At 35.2% G+C, this 19,995-nt stretch overlaps 1 protein-coding gene across 1 annotated transcript in view; it reads left to right on the top strand.

Annotated features, from left to right (window-relative positions):
• Positions 1-19,995, top strand: part of LOC137406399 (peroxisomal ATPase PEX1-like) — a 38,784-nt gene that overhangs the window by 786 nt on the left and 18,003 nt on the right. Inside the window, exons 2-16 of the mRNA XM_068092970.1 lie at positions 1,409-1,515; positions 2,710-2,841; positions 4,487-4,570; positions 4,734-4,848; positions 5,660-5,988; positions 7,571-7,760; positions 7,959-8,137; positions 8,918-9,121; positions 11,299-11,425; positions 12,348-12,588; positions 14,320-14,510; positions 15,297-15,467; positions 18,114-18,268; positions 18,469-18,637; positions 19,585-19,760. Of these exons, the coding sequence (XP_067949071.1) occupies positions 1,411-1,515; positions 2,710-2,841; positions 4,487-4,570; positions 4,734-4,848; positions 5,660-5,988; positions 7,571-7,760; positions 7,959-8,137; positions 8,918-9,121; positions 11,299-11,425; positions 12,348-12,588; positions 14,320-14,510; positions 15,297-15,467; positions 18,114-18,268; positions 18,469-18,637; positions 19,585-19,760 (2,568 nt within the window). The 5' untranslated portion in view covers positions 1,409-1,410. The remainder of the gene's footprint in view (positions 1-1,408; positions 1,516-2,709; positions 2,842-4,486; positions 4,571-4,733; positions 4,849-5,659; positions 5,989-7,570; positions 7,761-7,958; positions 8,138-8,917; positions 9,122-11,298; positions 11,426-12,347; positions 12,589-14,319; positions 14,511-15,296; positions 15,468-18,113; positions 18,269-18,468; positions 18,638-19,584; positions 19,761-19,995) is intronic.

Here is a 19,995-nt window from a genome sequence, read left to right as displayed (position 1 = left end):
AGTTTGTAGATACCTAAAAAAATGTATAGAAAAACTGCAAATCGGAATAAGCATTTATAGAAAATCAAGCTTATTACAATAAGCGAGTTGAAACCCGTCGATAAGAGTTTTGTGTTATTAAATGGGTGCTAGAGATTACATTTGAAACTATCAACCAATATATGCAGTTGGTGCAGATATAAGATATAAGCACCGACTATGTGATGCAAAAGAACTCAATTTAAGCCTGGTATTGGTTTTGTAATTTGCATGATATCTTTAGTTGGTTTACCAATGATCCTAAATAATTATAAGTGAAAATTATGTGTGAGCAAAATTATGATATTCAAGGAATAATTTATTTATACTTATACTTTTATTTACACTTAATCTCCTGTCATCTCCATTCCCATTTTTGCTATTTTATTTTTACTTCTGCCAAGGTATTGTTATATAAAATTATATTGTCTACATTCTTGCTACTCCCAACCTACTGGGAGTAGCATATTATAATTTCACTAGAAATATTTTAACCACTCTCTGCATCGGAACCAAAAGCATTGTCTGTATTACAAATTTTTATGCAATTTTTGGAATGCGACTAGAACGGGTCTCATGCATACATTTATAAATCTGAGGATTAATGCCGACTATCAGAGAGCAAATAACTCCACATTACAAAATCTCAAACCATAAGTATTCATACAATTTTTGCTGATTTCTGACTGTTTATTTGATACTGTACCAGTTTTTTCTATTTCTTGTCGGCCTACATGCTTGCAATTTTGCTTCTTGTTTTTCTAGTTTTTTATAATAAAAATTCAGTAATATGTTATAAAAAAGATTTAAACTAGTATAATCAGAACAGAATAGGGTTAACTCTATACTTTACATAAATGAATATTGTAAAATCAATGCATCTGGAAATAGTTCCCGGTCCATTTACTTTTCTTCGTAACAGTACCCTTAATGGGAATATCAGTATCATTATCTATATTTGCCTATACATACCTACAAATCTTTCAACTAGAGTCAAGTCTAGTGCTGAATCTTCTTGTCCTGTTTTGTAAGAGTTCCAAATTATTGAATGAAATTCACTTTATAAGCTTTAAATTTTGTGATGATCCGTCAGACGTTATTTTGGAAACACCATGTCTTAGTAACGCACTGATATCAACTTTGGAATCGAAAGGAAACTAGACCTATACTAGGACTTCACTTTGTTCTGCTTGATACTGATAATTATTAGAGTCCAGTTTTGAATTCTTAAATATTCATAAACAGCCCAGCATGAAATAGCATTTTCAAATGTAACATGGCTAAGTTGAGCTTAGTGAAGGTTGTATTAGAAAATAGGAACATTAGTTATGATACGCTTTTTATTTTTTCTGAGTATTTACATATTGTAGTCATTACTTGCATTTTGTAGGAATGGGAGACACACTGGAGGTTTGCTATAGTACCTGCAAAAATTGTTTCTGTCAAGTTAAAAGCAGGATTTTATCTGATCAATTAAAACGGCATCACGACACTTTGGTATGCGGACCATTTCTATCACCTTATCTATTAGTCACAACCGTTTCATTCTGACTTATATCTTATCTTTTCAATAAGGATGTAGGGAAATGCTTATATTAATCATGGTATTGCATTCTTGCTTTTGGTTTCTCTATTATTAACAACATACTATTTTGGTTTCTCTATTATTAACAGCATACTATTTTGGTTTCTCTATTATTAACAACATACTATTTTGGTTTCTCTATTATTAACAGCATACTATTTTGGTTTTTCTATTATTAACGACATACTATTTTGGTTTCTCTATTATTAACAACATACTATTTTGGTTTCTCTATTATTAACAGCATACTATTTTGGTTTCTCTGTTATTAACAGCATACTATTTTGGTTTCTCTATTATTAACAACATACTATTTTGGTTTCTCTATTATTAACAACATACTATTTTGGTTTCTCTATTATTAACAACATACTATTTTGGTTTCTCTATTATTAACAACATACTATTTTGGTTTCTCTATTATTAACAGCATACTATTTTGGTGACTATTATTAACAGCATACTATTTTGGTGACTATTATTAACAGCATATCAGTTTTGGTGATTATTATTTTCACCATACCAGTTTTGCGACTATTATTAACAGTATACCAGTTCTGGTGATTATTATTAACAGTATACCAGTTCTGGTGATTATTATTAACAGTATACCTGTTTTGGTGACTATTATTAACAGTATACCAGTTTTGGTGACTATTATTTGAGATGATTGAAGTTAGATGCTAATAGACAATAAATAGGAGTCTTTTTGTTCTTCTCCTTTTGAAATTTTCGTACTGTTACATTTAATTAAGCAAAGCTGATCTTCATGTTGTTCTCTTAGAAGCATTCTCTTATTATTAGCATTCATGTCTATTATTGAGATTTGAAAAGAGCCTCTGCTACAGACTTTCACAGTTTTGAAATTTAAATTTCTCAAATTTTTGACATTTTAAAACAAAGTCACAATACGTGCAGTTTTTTAATGTATTTCCATCTATTTATTATACTATTGGTACTCTCTGCTCTCAATATACAAACTTGCCAACTGGCTCAACTGCCACGATAGATGTTAAGAAATGTAATCTTTTTAATTCATAATAATATAGATTTTAGTTCTATTAGAACTCAATATACAAACCCTTTCTATCAACTTTTCCTTACAGATTTGTCTAAAGTTGACTACTCGCAAAGGCTTGACATATCTAACTGCTAGTGAAGTGACAAATGATGCCCAGAGTGAAATACACATCGCCGGGCTGTATGCTGACAAACTTGGATTTTTTGAAGGAGACAAGGTAAAACGATTACTGGTTAATACTAGCTGTAAGTAGAGCTCGTCCATAGCATTCTCTGACAAGTGCTCATTTTAGCAAGAACAGAATATAGACTAAATAACTAAATATGCGGTGCAACGGCTAATTAAAACTCAGTTTGTTTTGATTCTTTGCATCATTTTATGGTTTGTGGTGTAGTTTTGTAGATGCAAAAATAAGATTTTTATTGAAAAAACAACCTTGTTAAACAAAAATATTAAATTTTGTAACAGACGAACTCTCATCTGGATCTAAATAACGTGAAAGGGTTCAGTATATGTGAGGATGAATAAACCAGAAAAACCCAAAGTAATACAGTATTGGATGTCTGTTACACTTTTGTATATTTTTCCTATTTATCATGTGAATTACACGTAAGGCTGTACCCGTAAGACAGATAAAAGCACGAATATGCACTTTAAAAAGCCATTGCCAGAATTTCCATTGCAGCACAATTTAAACATGCTACATTGCATAATTTGTCAACCTACAGCAGGTCAACATAAGATGACTTGTAATTGGTGAGCATATTCTCTGTCAGCCAATAATAATTAACCAATTATTTTATTCATCTTGAGGTTTTACTATTAATCACACTATTTTGGTTCAAACTGGTTTTTCAATCTCTGATGTTGAGTCTAATCAAAATTCCAAACCTGAAAAAATGTACAAATGAACGAATGAAAATAAACAGCTATATCAGCTAGGTGTGAGAGTGATGTGTAGTATAGTGTTTTATTATGCTCTCATATCTAAGTTCTCTATCCTTTTTGTGGGAATGGTTGACAACCGTCAACAGATTAATCTTGACTGTGTAGATGTAGTTGAAACTGTTTCTTATATGAATTGTGATCAGTTTAGTATGTGGTCCATTTGGCTATGCCTCATTCTCATGGAAGTCCTTTTTGTATTATATTGTTTTACTGTGGTCAGTTTAGTGTATGGGCCATCTGGCTATGCCTCATTCTCATGGAAGTCCTTTTTGTATTATATTGTTTTACTCTGGTCAGTTTAGTATATGGGGCATCTGGCTATGCCTCATTCTTATGGAAGTCCTTTTTGTATTACATTGTTTTACTCTGGTCAGTTTAGTGTATGGGCCATCTGGCTATACCTAATTCTTATTGAAGTCCTTTTTGTATTATATTGTTTTACTCTGGTCAGTTTAGTATATGAGCCATCTAGCTATGTCTCATTCTTATGGTAGTCCTTTTTGTGTTATATTGTTGTACTGTGATCAGTTTAGTGTATGGGCCATCTGGCTATGTCTCATTCTTATGGAAGTCCTTTTTGTATTATATATTGTTTTTTTCTGGTCAGTTTAGTGTATGGGCCATCTGGCTATACCTAATTCTTATTGAAGTCCTTTTTGTATTATATTGTTTTACTCTGGTCAGTTTAGTATATGAGCCATCTGGCTATGTCTCATTCTTATGGTAGTCCTTTTTGTGTTATATTGTTGTACTGTGATCAGTTTAGTGTATGGGCCATCTAACTGTGCCTCCTGCCTTATGTCAGCTATTTTTTCAGCTTTAAGCTAGCTCTAGGTTTTTCCTTTCCTATATTGGTTGTGCCACAAGTTGCCTTATTATTGCTTTTATAAATTTGTGAGGTTTTTTGCTGACAGGTTCAAGTGGAGTTGATGAATTCTCCCCAATCTGGTGATAGGGTGGCTATTGAACCAATCACAGTTGATGATTGGGAAATACTCGTGAGTACCACTTGCTATATGATGCAAACTTGGAAGTACCTGTTTATTGTATCAGAGCACCTTTGCTAACCTGTAGACAAGCGCCTGCTGTGTGAAGTACCTGTTCATTTCCATCAATTCTCTCTTGTTGTTTTGTCTTCGGATACATGTTTTTTGGTGGTAGGAGCTCAATGCGGCAAACATCCAATCAGAGCTGCTGAATCAAGTGAGACTTGTTTGGACTGACCTGGTGTTTCCTATATGGGTCTCTGGCAATATATGCATCTTCGTTAGAGTTGGTAAGTACATCTTCAAGTGAACAATAGCATCTTCTGTAAATTCTGGAATGCAAGTCGACGTAGCGTATAAATCGAGGTCTATAAGTTTGGTTATAAAATCTTGGTTTTGACATGCACCTACCGTATAAGTCGACCACTTTCTCTGACTCAAATCGTTGGATGGTGCTTAATTGAAATATTTCAGTTGGTATCATAGGCGAAGTGTCAAAAGGATTAGCGAAGTGTGGGCTTATGTTTGTTTCTGGTTTCCAAGGCCCTTCTCAGCGATGAAATTGTTGGCTTCCTGGGTCGCTAATAGCTCCAGTTTGCTTTGTGTAATCACTGTAATGTCTTATTAATTCGCTCATGTTTGCTAAGAATCTATTTTCATGTATTTCTTAGTTTGTAACTTTTAGATTTACTGTTGCTGATAATGTAGGCCTTCCAGTTAGCATCCGTAAGTGAATTTTTTTCTACAGATGAATTTCCTACCTTTAGTGTTGGAGAGCGAATAACCCCGTTTTAATATTTAAATCTTTATTAACATTAAGCTCAGCCGTTTTTTGCTGTTGTTTTACAAAAGGTAGTTTTCTTTGATGTCCCACAATCTTCTTTCTAATATACCAATAGTTTGCACTACATGACGTTTTACTCTCATTGGTGTAATGCCACACTTGGTGAGTTAGACAGGACTTGTTACAGTGCGGGTGGAGCCAGATAATTGCAATTTCAAGCATTTTGCTCCCTGTTCTTACGTCTCAAGTAGTTTTAAGATACCTTGCATTCATGAGCTGAATGCTTTAATGTTATTTGAGAGTGGTAAATTTTGCAGGGTCTGCAGAACCAAGTGGAGATAATTGCCTACAGCTAGGTACATTAACAGAACTAATTGTTTCCTCTAAAGATAGAAAACGGTTTGTGACTAAGAAATCAACCAATAAAGAGGCCCAGTTTTCAGGAACAACCACTGAATCTACAGAGAGTGGGTCTGGGACTGATGAGGATGCTTTCCTAAATACAGCTGCATCTAATCCAGAGCGGCCAAACAACTTGACTGGAAGGCCTAATCATGCAGATACCGGAGAATTGACCAAGCAGCGTAGGCGATCTTTGCAGTCTAGTGTCAGCCTCCCAGCTGTCATTGATCACTCTTCTATTGAGGTGAGTTGCTTGTTTTCTTGCTCTCTGACCTCGAGCTACATGTATTTTTGAAACCGTACTATATACATTCGACTCCCTCATTTTCGGTCTTCACTTCTCTGGAATTTCAACGCCCGGGGTCTGGATGGTTGTTCGATGAGGCTGTGTGCACGAATATGCGAGTTTCCTCTCCAGGTTTCCACCCGCCATGCTAGTATTTATTTTCGTTTGTTATTATTACTGCTATTAATATTATATTGTATCCTATTACAGGTATAACCATATTTTACTCTCTCATATATACTGTATATGGATATTGTACCCTATTACAGGTATAACCATATTTTACTCTCTCATATATACTGTATTTGCATATTGTACTATATTGTAGTCTAGGAGTATAGCTGTGAGGCAATACAGGCTGCTTAATGTACAGGACTGTACAGTACTTAATTTTCAGTGACTAGACTTTCATGGCCCAGTCTATATTACCCAGAACAGTCGATGGTTGTCTGTATCTGGTAGAACCTACAATGAATGCCTAGTGAACAGAGCAGTTACATTAGCTACTTATAACAAAAGCCAAGGAGTAATAGAAACATCGCAATGGAAAGCCAGTCAATCCTTAAAATGTCCATTAATAAAGTTACAGTGGAAGTCTATGGACTATAGATGTTCTGGGAGTCAGATAGTGATGTATGGAGCTTGTATAGATTCGCATAATGAGAAGCCTGAAGAAGGCTGAATCTACAGTATATAGTTTCACCGAGGCTATAGGGTCTTATCAATCGTTCTCATTTGCTATGTGTTTTACTCATCATTCACGATAACCATAGCAGTTGACTCTACCCTTATGTCTAATAGCTATGATATTTGTCGCTACTGAAATTGGAAATGCTGCCATTTTTATATTGTTGATTTTATTTGAACTCTACATTAGAAGGCAAGTACTGTAACAAAGCTTCATGAAGGTAACGCTGTATTCCAGACCGTCAGCATAGTAGTTCTTTTCTATTCAGATACTTGTTTATCCAGTCATCTTGGTGTCAGCCATTTAATGGATTTTGAAGCCATATATAGCCGCTGAGTAGAAATATTTCTGGCCCGTAGCACATCACTTTGAAGCAATGGTCATCATATTGCTTTTGGTCATCATATTGCCTTCTGCATTTCTGTTTGAAATAAAATTATTGCCAACTTCATTGGCAATAATTTCATATCAAACAGAAATGTTTTACAAATTATGCCATACAAGAATCGTCAAACAAAAAAGTTGATTTGTTTTGTTTTTATGGATATTCAAATGAATTTTTTTATTTGACGTGATTTTTGTGTGACATCAATCAATCTCCAAAATTATTTGTTTTGACACTTATGTGCACAGTGTCAATGCACAGTGCGAATATTGCAAGTGTGTAATAATATCCAGGTGTTTGTGCACCTCATCAGCCCTTTTCTGGCTTTACCAAAAGAAGTATGACATCGCGAAAGTAGTTATGTTGAGTAGCGGTTGTCAGTGAGTGTTCACTTTGACTTACTGTATGACAAGCCCTACCTTTCCTGAGGGCAGTCTCATATCTATCATATTGTTGTTTTGTGTCAGCAACCAGAGGGTGGTTTGTTTGGAGTGTTACGGAGATGGTGGCCATCATTTCTCACGCCTGACAGCTCTCCCGTGAAAACTCCACCTGTGGACTCTGGAGATGTGTTTCAGGCTCATACAGAATGGAGTAAAGGGAACATTACCCCCACAGTAGCTAGGGTTACTTCTCGTCGACTTCATCAGCTCGACAGTGAGTGACTCGCACGTTAGCTACTTCTGTTGCTGCTTCTATATTCATGAACCTTTAGAAACTTGAGTCATTTGAAATGACTATCAAAAATAGCTAACCCCTTGAGCACAAGGCACTGGCTGAAATTTTTTAAAACTGTAATTCAGATATTGATAAAGAAGGTTGAAGTAGTTTTAATATTTTGTGGTTTTTGTGTAGGTTGGTGGAGCAAATACCCTGCCATTTGTGTTGTGAATCGAGGTTTGATTCGGGAGACTAACAGAGACCATTTCTTAGCTGAACTGTACCATCTTCTCTCTCCATTGGATCTTGAAGCTGCTGCTAGGCAATCTGCCAAGTATAGACGCAAGAATGATCGCCCAACTCCACCTACAAAGGTGATTGGCTACCGCTCTTTGACTCCACCTACATAGATAGTTATGTCTGCCAACAAAGGTGAGTGGCTACTGGCTACCACTCCCTAACCTAGCCCACAGCGGTAGGTAGCTATCACTGTCTTTGGCTCCGCCTTTTAAGGTGAGTGGCTATCACTCCATAAACCTCCCCTCAGAAGCAGGTAGCTACCACTCTCTATGACGCCACCTACTGAGGTGTGTGGCTATTTTTCTCTATGGCTTCGCCTACTGAGCTTAATGGCTATTTCTCTCTATGACTCCACCTACGGAGCTAAGTGGCTATCACTCCCTAACCCTTCTACTGAGGTGGTATCTATCACACTTTGACCCTATCTACAAGAAAAGCTTTATTTAATGCTGCCTAGGATAGTAATCCAATAATTCTAGTACTGGCTTCAATGGTATTTACATCCTTTCACAGACCCTCCTGCAATAGTGATTAGCTGAATTCATCAGCTATATTTACTAGGCCAGCAATCTCCTAGCAAAACTATAAAGATCACAGCAGACGATAACGAGAGTTCCTAGTCACAACATAGTCACACAAGTCATAGTTTCTTATGCGCTCTTTTTTACAAAATACAGTATTATATCTCAAACGATTGGGTCATGTGATATCTCTAACCATCTCCAGATATTGGTTCTACACGGACATCCTATGGAAATTTCAAAGCCAGCTAAGAAGTTGATCTCCCATCTGTCTTTGCACATGTTTGCTTCAGGAGAGATTATTTGTTGTTATAACATAACTTTTACTTGTAGAGTGAAAACCATATCGGCACAGTTTGTGTCGTTGTCCTGGATGACAAAGACACCCTCTGTTCCATTCCTCATGGACACATTCTGCTAGATGAAATGTTTTGCAAACTTCATAGAATTCAACTGTCTTCCAAAGTGAGGCTGGAAAAGGTCGCCTCTCAGCCTGCATGCTTGGCAACCATTCAAATCCAGCCAACCCACTCCCTTGTAAGTTACCATCGGTTGGTTAATACTTAGTGAGGTTTGGGCTAGACTGTAGCTCTCAGCTCTCTTTGCTAATTGGACACTTCCAATCTCTAAAAGTTAAGTTTTTTTTCTTTTGGAGATTTCATTTAGGTTTGTTTATTTGATTAATTCTTCCAGCTAACGTTATACTATGTGCCGATAATAATACAACTGAGGTTTAGCTCTAGCTGTTATATTACTGTTTATTTTATCATCGCTGACAACGGACATGTGCAAACCGATGGTAAACATTAGCTGCTGTATGTGGATCATTTATCCAACATTCTCAAGACTATTCAAATTATAGAAACAAGAAGATAAACTTACAAATATTGAACAATATATTCCGGATTGAAAATATAGTTCTATAGAATATTTGTGCAATAGAAACACCTACATTAGACTTATAGATCATGTACAATGGAAACACCTACATTAGACATAGATCACGTACAATAAAAACACCTATATTAGACTTGTAGATCACGTACAATAAAAACACCTATATTTGACTTATAGATCACATACAATAAAAACACCTATATTTGACTTATAGATCACGTACAATAGAAACACCTATATTTGACTTATAGATCACGTACAATAAAAACATCTATATTTGACTTATAGATCACGTACAATAGAAACACCTACATAAGACTTATAGATCACGTACAATAAAAACACCTATATTTGACTTATAGATCATGTACAATGGAAACACCTACATTAGACTTATAGTTCATGTACAATAGAAACACCTATATTAGACTTATAGATCATGTACAATAGAAACACCTACATTAGACTTATAGATCATGTACAATAGAAACACCTATATTAGACTTATAGATCATGTACAATAGAGACACCTACATAAGACTTATAGATCACGTACAATAAAAACACCTATATTTGACTTATAGATCACGTACAATAGAAACACCTGCATAAGACTTATAGATTACGTACAATAAAAACACCTATATTAGACTCATAGATCACGTGTTCATCAGAGCTGAAAGAGTGAAACTATTTTCAGTGAACATTCACTGGCTGTGATAGTGCAGCGATTAATATATGACGGTTCAAACATGTTTAAAATTATCCTATCAAATACTTAAATTTGTTACCATATATCCAACTTTGGACTTGTTAACCTAACAGGGACATGAGGAAACCTCTCTACGCTCTTACAACTATCTGTTAGAAGGTTTTGTACAGTGTTACTTTATGTTATGTTTGGTTTGCGATAGCCAGTACCAATAATGTGAGGCTCTGATGGATAGTCAGATTTAATAAAGTTTGACAAGTGATCAGCTAATTTAAGTAGACAAATTGTTCCATAGTTAGCTCTATGTATCATTCAGTGAGATGAGAAGGCTATAATAAATGGCCTTCTCTGCCAAACACAATAATGAAACTCGTTTCAATCGTTTTAGTCTCCAGAATAACCACCAAAATGATTGACATTTTCAATCCCACATGTGCAACTATAGTCGATGCTATAGTGATGTGGCGACTAGAGTCAAAATTTTAGTATCGAAAATAATAGTGGCTTTCAGAAATTTTGAAATGGTTTCGCGTTTATTGCTCTAGTTTTTATAATGCTTAAGAGACCAATGCATATGGTTGACTGAATCAAATTTAGGACCTTGGGCAATTGTAGCTATGGAATTTGAAAGTTTCCAATGTTTTCTTGAAATAAATTTTTATCCACTGCATTTTAATTTCTATGCTTTGTATCTGAGTGTGTTGTCCTAAACATGAGACCAACTAGAAGAAAATCTAGAATATATCAAGTTAGCACTTTAGCTGATATTTTAGCAAATTCTAACCTGGCTCTTAGTGAGGGTAGCTCAGATCATTTTACTGATGTTGACCTTTTGCCAAAACAAATGCCAAAATAAGAACTTTTTTGCTTGTACATGCAGCGGCATCTCCTCCTGTTTACAATAAATGTAAAACATACACACCAAACTCCATTTTTGCTCATTTTTAATCAAAAATTAAGAAAATTCACTTGTTTTATGAAAATAATTATGCAATAGGTAAAACCCTATATTTACCAATGTAGCAGTGAAAGGGTTGAATTTTGTCAGCGCTAGTACATAATATTTTCATCAAACAAAGCAATTGATGTAATAATTTAATTGTAGCCGGAATTTATGAACAAAGCCGCCATCCTGACTGCTTTCAAAAACTATGTGCGTGCAATGACCGAGGAACAAGGCTACTCCCTCATTCTCCACTCGAGCAACACTCTGAACATAGAAATATCAGCGGGTGAGTGTCACTCTCCGCTCATTTTTTTTTCTTTTACGTAAATTTGGTTCAGTATGGCGCAATTGAATATTGCTTAGACGTTAGTTTTAATCGGTTAGTTAAAAAGCAGTCATTTTCCATCCACTTGCACAGCTGAAAACTCTTGCATCTCGTCATGCACATTTTTGAAGCAAATCAGTTTTTAGGTAATTAACACTGTGAAGCTTGATCTAGTATGTAGAAGCAGGTCCCCTGATCATAGACTGATATTCAACGCTGATTCTTGACCGTACTAACAACTTTTCATCGACTGTGAAAGTACTTGGAATAGCACAATTCCGTTTGAACTGGATATCATTTTGAAGCTACAAGTTTTTAGAACTCAATGAAAAGAACAGCAAACAAATAGAGTTAGCAGTTTTTATTTTACCGCCTCTCAAAGAAATAATGATTTAAAGGTAACTGAAGAAACATAATGGTTGCAGTACACCGAGTCTGATAGAGTGTGTATTTTTGTTATGAATTGAAAAACACACAGTTTTAGTGTAAATCTCGTGCAGCTGAAGAAAAGAAGTTTTGTAGCCTTGTCTATTTTCAAAACTTCATTTCTAAGAATTTCAATCAGTGTGTCATTTGAAACTAGTGTTCCGTCTGCAGCTATTTCTTATTTTTTAGTCGATTAGAAGCACATTCGGTATTTTGGTGATATCTCAAGAGCTAATCGTTTAAATGATTAGAAACTTCAGAATTATGTTAAAAATGTGTTCTGCGCTAAGCGACTGAATTCGGTAATTCTACGTAAACCAAAGCTTGAAAACACAGCAAAACTGCGCAGTCGAGTTTACTCGGACATATGATCTGATGAGCAAGCAGCTCCGTGAAGTATTTAGGACCCTGGCTTGAAAGCATTAACTGTGAATTTAGTCGTAGTGTTTTCATATAGGTTGCAGTGCAAACTTCTTGGTACTTGCGGGAAAACCAAGCAACCAACCGTCCAAATCACCTTCATCACTGACAAAGGATAAAGATACAACTGCTGAGTCAGTCTCCATCTACTTCCTGTTACACACGAATACAATGCCTGATGTGAGCCTAAGTTGTGAGCAGATAATCACTAACAGATGTAACTTCAGCGTTGTGCCAGACGGCATGGTATCACCTGACTCACCATCATTATCACCTGTGTAAGTTAACTCTCCATCAATTATGAGCTATAACTTTCAGTCGTGCTATATAACACAAAACTGGAGTTGCTCTATTCTGATTTGCTATTAATACACAAAAAATTGCTTGGAAACCTCTTAATTAGACTCTCTGTGCACTGAAATAGCCTGTGAATTTAAAATTTGAAATGACGTCGAGTAAACGTGCCTTGATTATTTCATCGAGGTCTTAAGCTAAAGTGTGACTATGACCTTCTCTTTGTGACTGTGCGTCACAGGATTCTTTCTGATTATCTAGAAAGTTTTTGATGAGTATAATAAACTAATTGATAACAATATTAGTGAGAGACTGGATTTTTAAATAACCTCAAAGATCAAAGTCAATAGCAAGAGTTCGTACCGTTCAAGCAGCAAATTGGTCGATCACTCATGCTTAGATTATGTTGTACGGGACGGGAAACTCTAATAATCGTACCTCGGCTGCACGCATTAAAGGATGGATTTCTCATCATCTTTACTCTCGATTCAAAATATTGCAAATGAAAGACCAGTCTTTTTCAAGTATCAGCATTTACAACATCTGTCTTTATTAATCTTGTCGAGCGAGGGCATTCCATGTTTTCACGCTATTGACTGGTTGTGGATGCCAACTGCATTTGCTATTTGATCTCTGGTTTAATGCTGATCTGGGTTCTTTTTACCAATACTATTTGGGGAGTTGGGTTGACTTACACGGATGTTGAGTATTATTAGCGCAGTTTGTACAGCATGGTTCACATGTGTGAGCTGGTAGAGTAGAATTATAGTTATGTGCCTTACTATATTGCGAATAACTTTATTAAAATATTAAGAAAAATAATATTTTGTCATATTCATAACTTTTTAATGTACCATTTATAAAACTGGAGTTGCTCCATCTTGTTTGTCCAGATCTCTTCTATCTCCGTTATTATAAATAAACCTAGACTACAACTGGAAGAATGCTATAAATAAAGAACCATGATTGATGCTATATTTAAATGGATTCACCAATATTAGTAAAAGTGATATCACTAGCTGTCATCACTTATGGCAACTTGGCATTTCATTTTGAGAGTAGATTTATTTGTGATGTCCAATAAGAATGCTTACACGCTGGTGTTTTATTTTTTAAAAATTTGTATGCAAATTGAGTACTTGACAAAGTTTATTTGTATGTAGTACTTCGCTGATTATTTGTATTAATCTTTCCACACGTATGACAAGCATCATTCTCTATTCCATGACACCAACATACTACATCCACCATCATAAGTTTTAGTTTATGAGCTTCCTGTTTCTACAACCCTAAATTAAATATCCTGACTCCTCCGCAATACTATTAGATTATCAACTTTTAAAATGCTTTTGTTCAACTCAATAATTCCTGATTTCTGTCTTCTCATTTTTATTTTTGCATGCAATGAAAAACACAATTTTATTGATGATTACTAATGTCCATACAAAATTATACATACACACATTTATGTTTTAAAGCAAATTTTTGTGTGAGCTCATAGAAGTCCGAGGGTAAGGCCTCTCTATTCAGGGAAAAGGGCTCCATAGGGAACGCCTCTCAGTTCACGCAATTATGCCCAGCTGAGGATTGTGTTTCGTATATTTTGCTATTTTGTTGACTCCAGCTTTCTTGCTGACTGCCATGCTCTATCTACTCTCACATTTCTTAAACTAAGGCTAGGTTTAAGCGACTGGAATTGTCCTCTCTATCTGTAGAGGATGCTCTGAGCTTTATGAGAAACTCCTAGAATTTGTTCGGTCAAGTCTCCACTGCCGAACTGAAGGTGCAGTACTCGTTACTGGCTCTCGGGGCACAGGGAAAACGAGTCTTGTTAACTCTGTTCTTCGACACATGGTTATTGAATGCCACTGTTTCACCAATGTTTTGGATTGCACACAGCTTAGAGGTCAGTTGTTGTTTAGAAGGCATCTATGTTATTAATAGCATAGGGTGCTTCTAGATAGAAGATATGATATTATTAATTCTATGTTCCCTCTTGGATTGTAACATAGTAAATATTATCCTATGATTCTTATCATTATCTTTTTACTGGTTTTTTATGAAATTTTGTTTTCTAATTCTACTTTTGGTTCTTGCATTCTTTTAATTTTAGATGTTCTTAAAATTTGAAATTGCTTTTTTTTCCCTTTTTGTCATGCTAGTTTTTTCTAGCTTCTACTTTGCAACTCGTGTGAATCGTGGCATCATTTGGTATGAGCTTTCACAAGCTTATGATAACTCTGGAAACAGTTTGACTAGAGATTACTTTATTAGCTTGATATGTGATTGCAATCGTCATCGTATTTTTTTATGTACATCTCATTTTCTTGTTCACTTGCTAGTTTTTCTGCAATTTTATTGATGCTCCACATTATTGTGATCCAAAATTGATCATTCTGCCTTTGAAGAATTATTAAAAATCACTTTAATACCTAAAAAATAGTATAGTTCTTTTTAACTTATACATATATCCATAATTATGTTTATGACTAGTTATTGTCTAGGGTTTCTAATTGGCTTTGGCTGTAGTCAGACAATGATACGTCTGTGGTATTTTTAATTATTTGCTCATCTCCTGTGTCATTTTTTCTTTTGTTATGGTATTACTCTTTACTTCCTTCTCACCATTTCCTAAACTCTTTATGTTTTGGGACTCTTTTTATCTACTTGACATATGAGTAACCTTTTCTAGGAAAACGTCCCGATGCCATCAGGCGGGTGCTAGATACTACTATCCAGGAGTGCATCTGGAGGCAGCCAAGTGTGCTCTTTATAGATGACCTTGATGTCCTCTGCAAGTCTGCAGCTGGACCAGAAGAGGAAGCGAGTCCAGAGATCATTTACAGCGCCAAAATATGTGAAGGTAGGATTTCGATTAAACTCTCAAGGTACAAACAGACTAGCGAACTTTTGTGTAAAATTGTTGGAGTAAGCATGAATGAGTCTTGCTCGCCTTATTAGGTTTAGTTTTAGCGGATGAACGGTGCATTGAAGTTTGTTAAATGGTGACTTGTTGAATGTTTAATACAGTAATGTGTGAAATAAACTGGAACCATTGAGTGAAAAACTAAAATTCTCACCTACAACATTGTTACTCATTGTGAATTTAGTCAATAAATTATATATTATTATATCATATTATTATAGGCATAAATTATATATTAAATTAATCTGCATTTTCTCCTAATTTTAAATATTTAAACCAACCAGCTGTGAAACTACACTTTTGAATGATTATGTAAATTAAATTGTGAACATTTATTTTTTTAATGGCGTAAGATAACACCACATACATTTTCATTTGCCTATTTAAAGTCATATACATATATTGAAAAACCTAGCCAACTGCAGCGTAGCTACACAACAATTGATGTTAACAGATTAAGAGCTCCTCAGTAAAACCTTTAATTGACTGCCATGGCGCTCTATTTCTCAGCCCTTCTTCTATAGTGGCGGTCAAATGGAAGTGACCTTGAAATAAAGGCTGGCGTTGTATTTTTCAAATGGTTTGGTTTGTCAGAATTTTGAGAAGATAAATTTAGCCATTTTACAGGAAGCGAATGTTGCCTATGTTTTGCCCTCTTTTTTTGGTAGAGCGATGGTAAACTTTTTAAATGCAGTAAATCTGCTCACTCACCTCCAACTTGTCAAAGATCTCTAATTAAAATATGCATTGGTAAGCCGAAAGATATCTCTACCAGTTGTTATGTATTGCTAGCAATTAATCTGCGATGACATTATAGCCTATGCCTTGTTTTGCAATTTGTTAGAGCTTTCAATTTTTTATTTCATTCAAAGTTTGAAAGCATATTTTTATGTTATATTCATGTTTAACAATGTTGAGTAAAAGCTCATTGCCCTCATTGATATGTCTGCTACAGTTTTGTAGCCAAAACTAACTTTTTATGTGCAATAGAAGAGGAATTATGAGCGTCGATCCACTGTAAGCCGAGTTAAGTTAACCGCAAGGATGCTATCAAATAATATACTATAAATATGCATATTTACTTGTTATATAATGATAATCTATCAATTGCTACAAATATGTATATTCATGAACAAGTGACATAAACGAACCATACTTATATTACATGCAGAAACAATTAACATTTTTAAAACAACAATATTTGTGTCGTTTGCTCATATAGCTGCGTTCTGATTGTTGCTTTCGATAGAATGAACATCTTTTGGTTGCCCAATACCTTCCACAATATCTTCTGACCTCAACTCTTCTTCTGCATTGCTGAACCAGTTGATGTTAGTGTCAAACAATTTTTTCTCAATTATTAATTTTTTCTATAGCATTGCTTTTAAAGTTTTAACGAAAAAACAACGAAGAGCTTTGGAATTGGACAACGAGAGAATTGATTGTTATTGATGTAAACGATTCATTATTAATATGATTTTGTGGCCACTTTTCTACTGGTCAATTAAGATTATGGGTTCATAAAGATAAAATAATGTCAGAGTGGTGGTCAAATAGAGGTGGCGTTCAATTAGAGGTTTTACGGTAACTCTTATTACAACAAAAATACTTTGCTGAAATTTAACAACTAAACTGAGTTTGTTAAAACTCAAGTTAGACTGCGACAAATCGGCGTCTAACGCCGTCTAACCATGTCTCTAGAGCAATGATGAAAATTAATAAAACTGAACAAAAATAAAACTTTGCTTCATTCATTTAATTTTGTATTTGAGGCTTTAGGTGATGTTTTTGAAAAACGGTGCAAAAGAATGTGCAAAATAGATTTTTGTTGATCTTTGTGCTAGCGCAGGCATGTTGAAGTAGATAGATTGATAGGTTGCTGATATACATTCTGTAGGTTAATACTGTAGGTTAATACTGTAGGTTAATACTGTAGGTTAATACTGTAGGTTTATACTGTAGGTTAATACTGTAGGTTAATACTATAGGTTAATGCTGTAGGTTAATACTGTAGGTTAATACTGTAGGTTAATACTGTAGGTTAATACTGTAGGTTAATACTGTAGGTTAATACTGTAGGTTAATACTGTAGGTTAATACTATAGGTTAATGCTGTAGGTTAATACTCTAGGTTAATTCTATAGGTTAATGTTGTAGGTTAATACTCTAGGTTAATACTGTAGGTTAATACTGTAGGTTAATACCAGTTGTAGTATATACTGCAGTATATACTGCAGTTTTTAGTTTTACTAAAGCAATCCATAAATGCTAGCAGTTCTTTTTATATGAGGTAGAGTAAGGGGAATATGGAATTGTATTTTAAATAGTACTCTACTATTAATAGTGATCATTGGAATTTTGCAGAGCATATAATAAGGCACATATATTATTTTTACAAAATCTATTGCGTGCTTTTATGAATACTAATTACAATGTCCTCCCTGCGTAAATTCTCAAAGTACTTATACCTTTATTTTAGTTCTCTGATTATCGATTTATGAAATTTTAAAGTTTTTTGTTTTCAACTCGAGTTTTGTAAACCATCTGACATCAGTTGCGTCACTTCCTGTTTTATATACGCAGTGCTCAAGGATCGCTTGCATTCTCTGTGGAGACGCAAAGAGAGGGTTGCAGTTATGGCCGTCAGTTGTAGCCGGTCTTCTCTCCACGCTAAGCTAACCGCTACTCACGGAATGCATGTCTTCCACGTCACTGAGGAGATTCCAAGCTTGTCTCAGGTGAGCTCGAGGCCTTGACCTTTCCTTGTAAAATAGAAAAGCATTGATCATTTTGCTGCCGATCATACGAATGAATTGTGATTCATGTACTTCAGCGATTCGTCAATTGTTTTAGCTCTGAGCGAAGTTTTGGTAGTTTTAGCCGAGAGCGTTACAGTAGTTAGTTTGTGTTTAGTATGACGTCTGTGCGCTATCTGTAGAGCTCAAGATGCGAAATGCTAAAATCTATAATGACGAGTCTAGACATCAAGGTTACACCTTCTCTGGAACAGCTTCAAATACACTCAGCCCAATTAGAAGGCTATGTAGCCAGAGATCTCGTTGCTGTGGTGAAACGAGCTCTACACGCCCACACTGTTTTCACTGGAGGTTTGTTCTTTTGCTAGACTGTTGGTGATATTTATTTGCACAGCTATTGGATTTTTACGTGAACAACATATATACAGAGATGTGTGAGAAGGTCTTGACCTTGTGTACATGAACAGCATATATATAAATGATATGTATTAGATTGTCTTGACCTTGTGTACACTAAAAATAATTTTCTGTTCATGAAATTTTATAGCTTCAGTTCTAACTATTATCTCATTTCTGGTACTATATATAAACCATATGCTAAGTGATGACTTTTTCATGACATTCAGAAAGTCATTTTTGTATTACATCATCAAACGCTTGTCACGCTGATTTTATCACACGAAAAATATATAGGCTATTGTACAGTCTAAGTTAGCTTGATGCTCCAACACCTTTACGTTTGGTGCTATTTACTCTATCTTCAGGCGTTTAGAATGTTGGGCAGTATAATGTTACGGTTGGTGTGTGTTATTGCATGAGGTAGTGCAGTGTTTTAAAGAGGCAAGGGGAATGTTTCATTGCACAAGGTAATTTCTGATTAATTAAATAATGTGATGTTTCCTGAGGTTAAGTGATATTGGCACTTCTTAGTTTTAATGTATTTTTATAAATTGCTTAGACATTACACAGTTTACAGTTTACACACAGAACTCAATCGTTCTATCACATAATAAGAGTCGTGTCCGTCTGTCTGTGCGGAGTGACGGTTGGATGTTGGGAAAAAGATGGCATTGTATGGGATTCAAACTCTTGACCATCGACTTGTTAGACTAACACGCTAACCACTGCCGATCAGTCACCATGTTTAGAACTATTTTGCATATACTTGGCGTTTTACTGGCACCCCTGATGATCTCTCACGATACGCCGAATTACCAGGATACTAGTATAGTATATATAAAAAAATTTTATTACCCGGGCAACGCCGGGAATTCACCTAGTATACTATATATTTTCAGCAAATTCTAGCAACAGCTTAAGTATTGACGATCTTGAAGCTGCTTTGGAAGGTTTTACCCCGGCTAGCCTTAGAGGTGTTGCTCTTCATTCTCCTGGGGAGAACACATGGAAAGATGTCGGAGGTCTGCACAATATTAAGGAGCAGCTGGTTAGAATGTTGGAATGGCCTGCTAAGGTAGGACAACTCCTTGTTTTTTATGCCCTTTAAAGATGTGGTTGCATCAAATTTAAGTTGATTTTAAAAGAAAGTATTTTACTTTGTCTATCAGTTGATATGTAGTTTGTTGTGTTTGGCGATCTCATTGTCAAGATATTTGAAGATTGAAATCGAAAAAATTGAATAAAAAATCGATAAAAACACTCAGGTCAAAAAAACATGCCCAGGCTTGCCCAAAATGATATAACGCCCG

Source organism: Watersipora subatra, chromosome 10 (assembly GCF_963576615.1).
Source record: "Watersipora subatra chromosome 10, tzWatSuba1.1, whole genome shotgun sequence".
Lineage (NCBI taxonomy): Eukaryota > Metazoa > Bryozoa > Gymnolaemata > Cheilostomatida > Watersiporidae > Watersipora > Watersipora subatra.
Note: the sequence above shows the minus strand (reverse complement) of the source record. Positions and strands in the feature narration are given on the sequence as shown.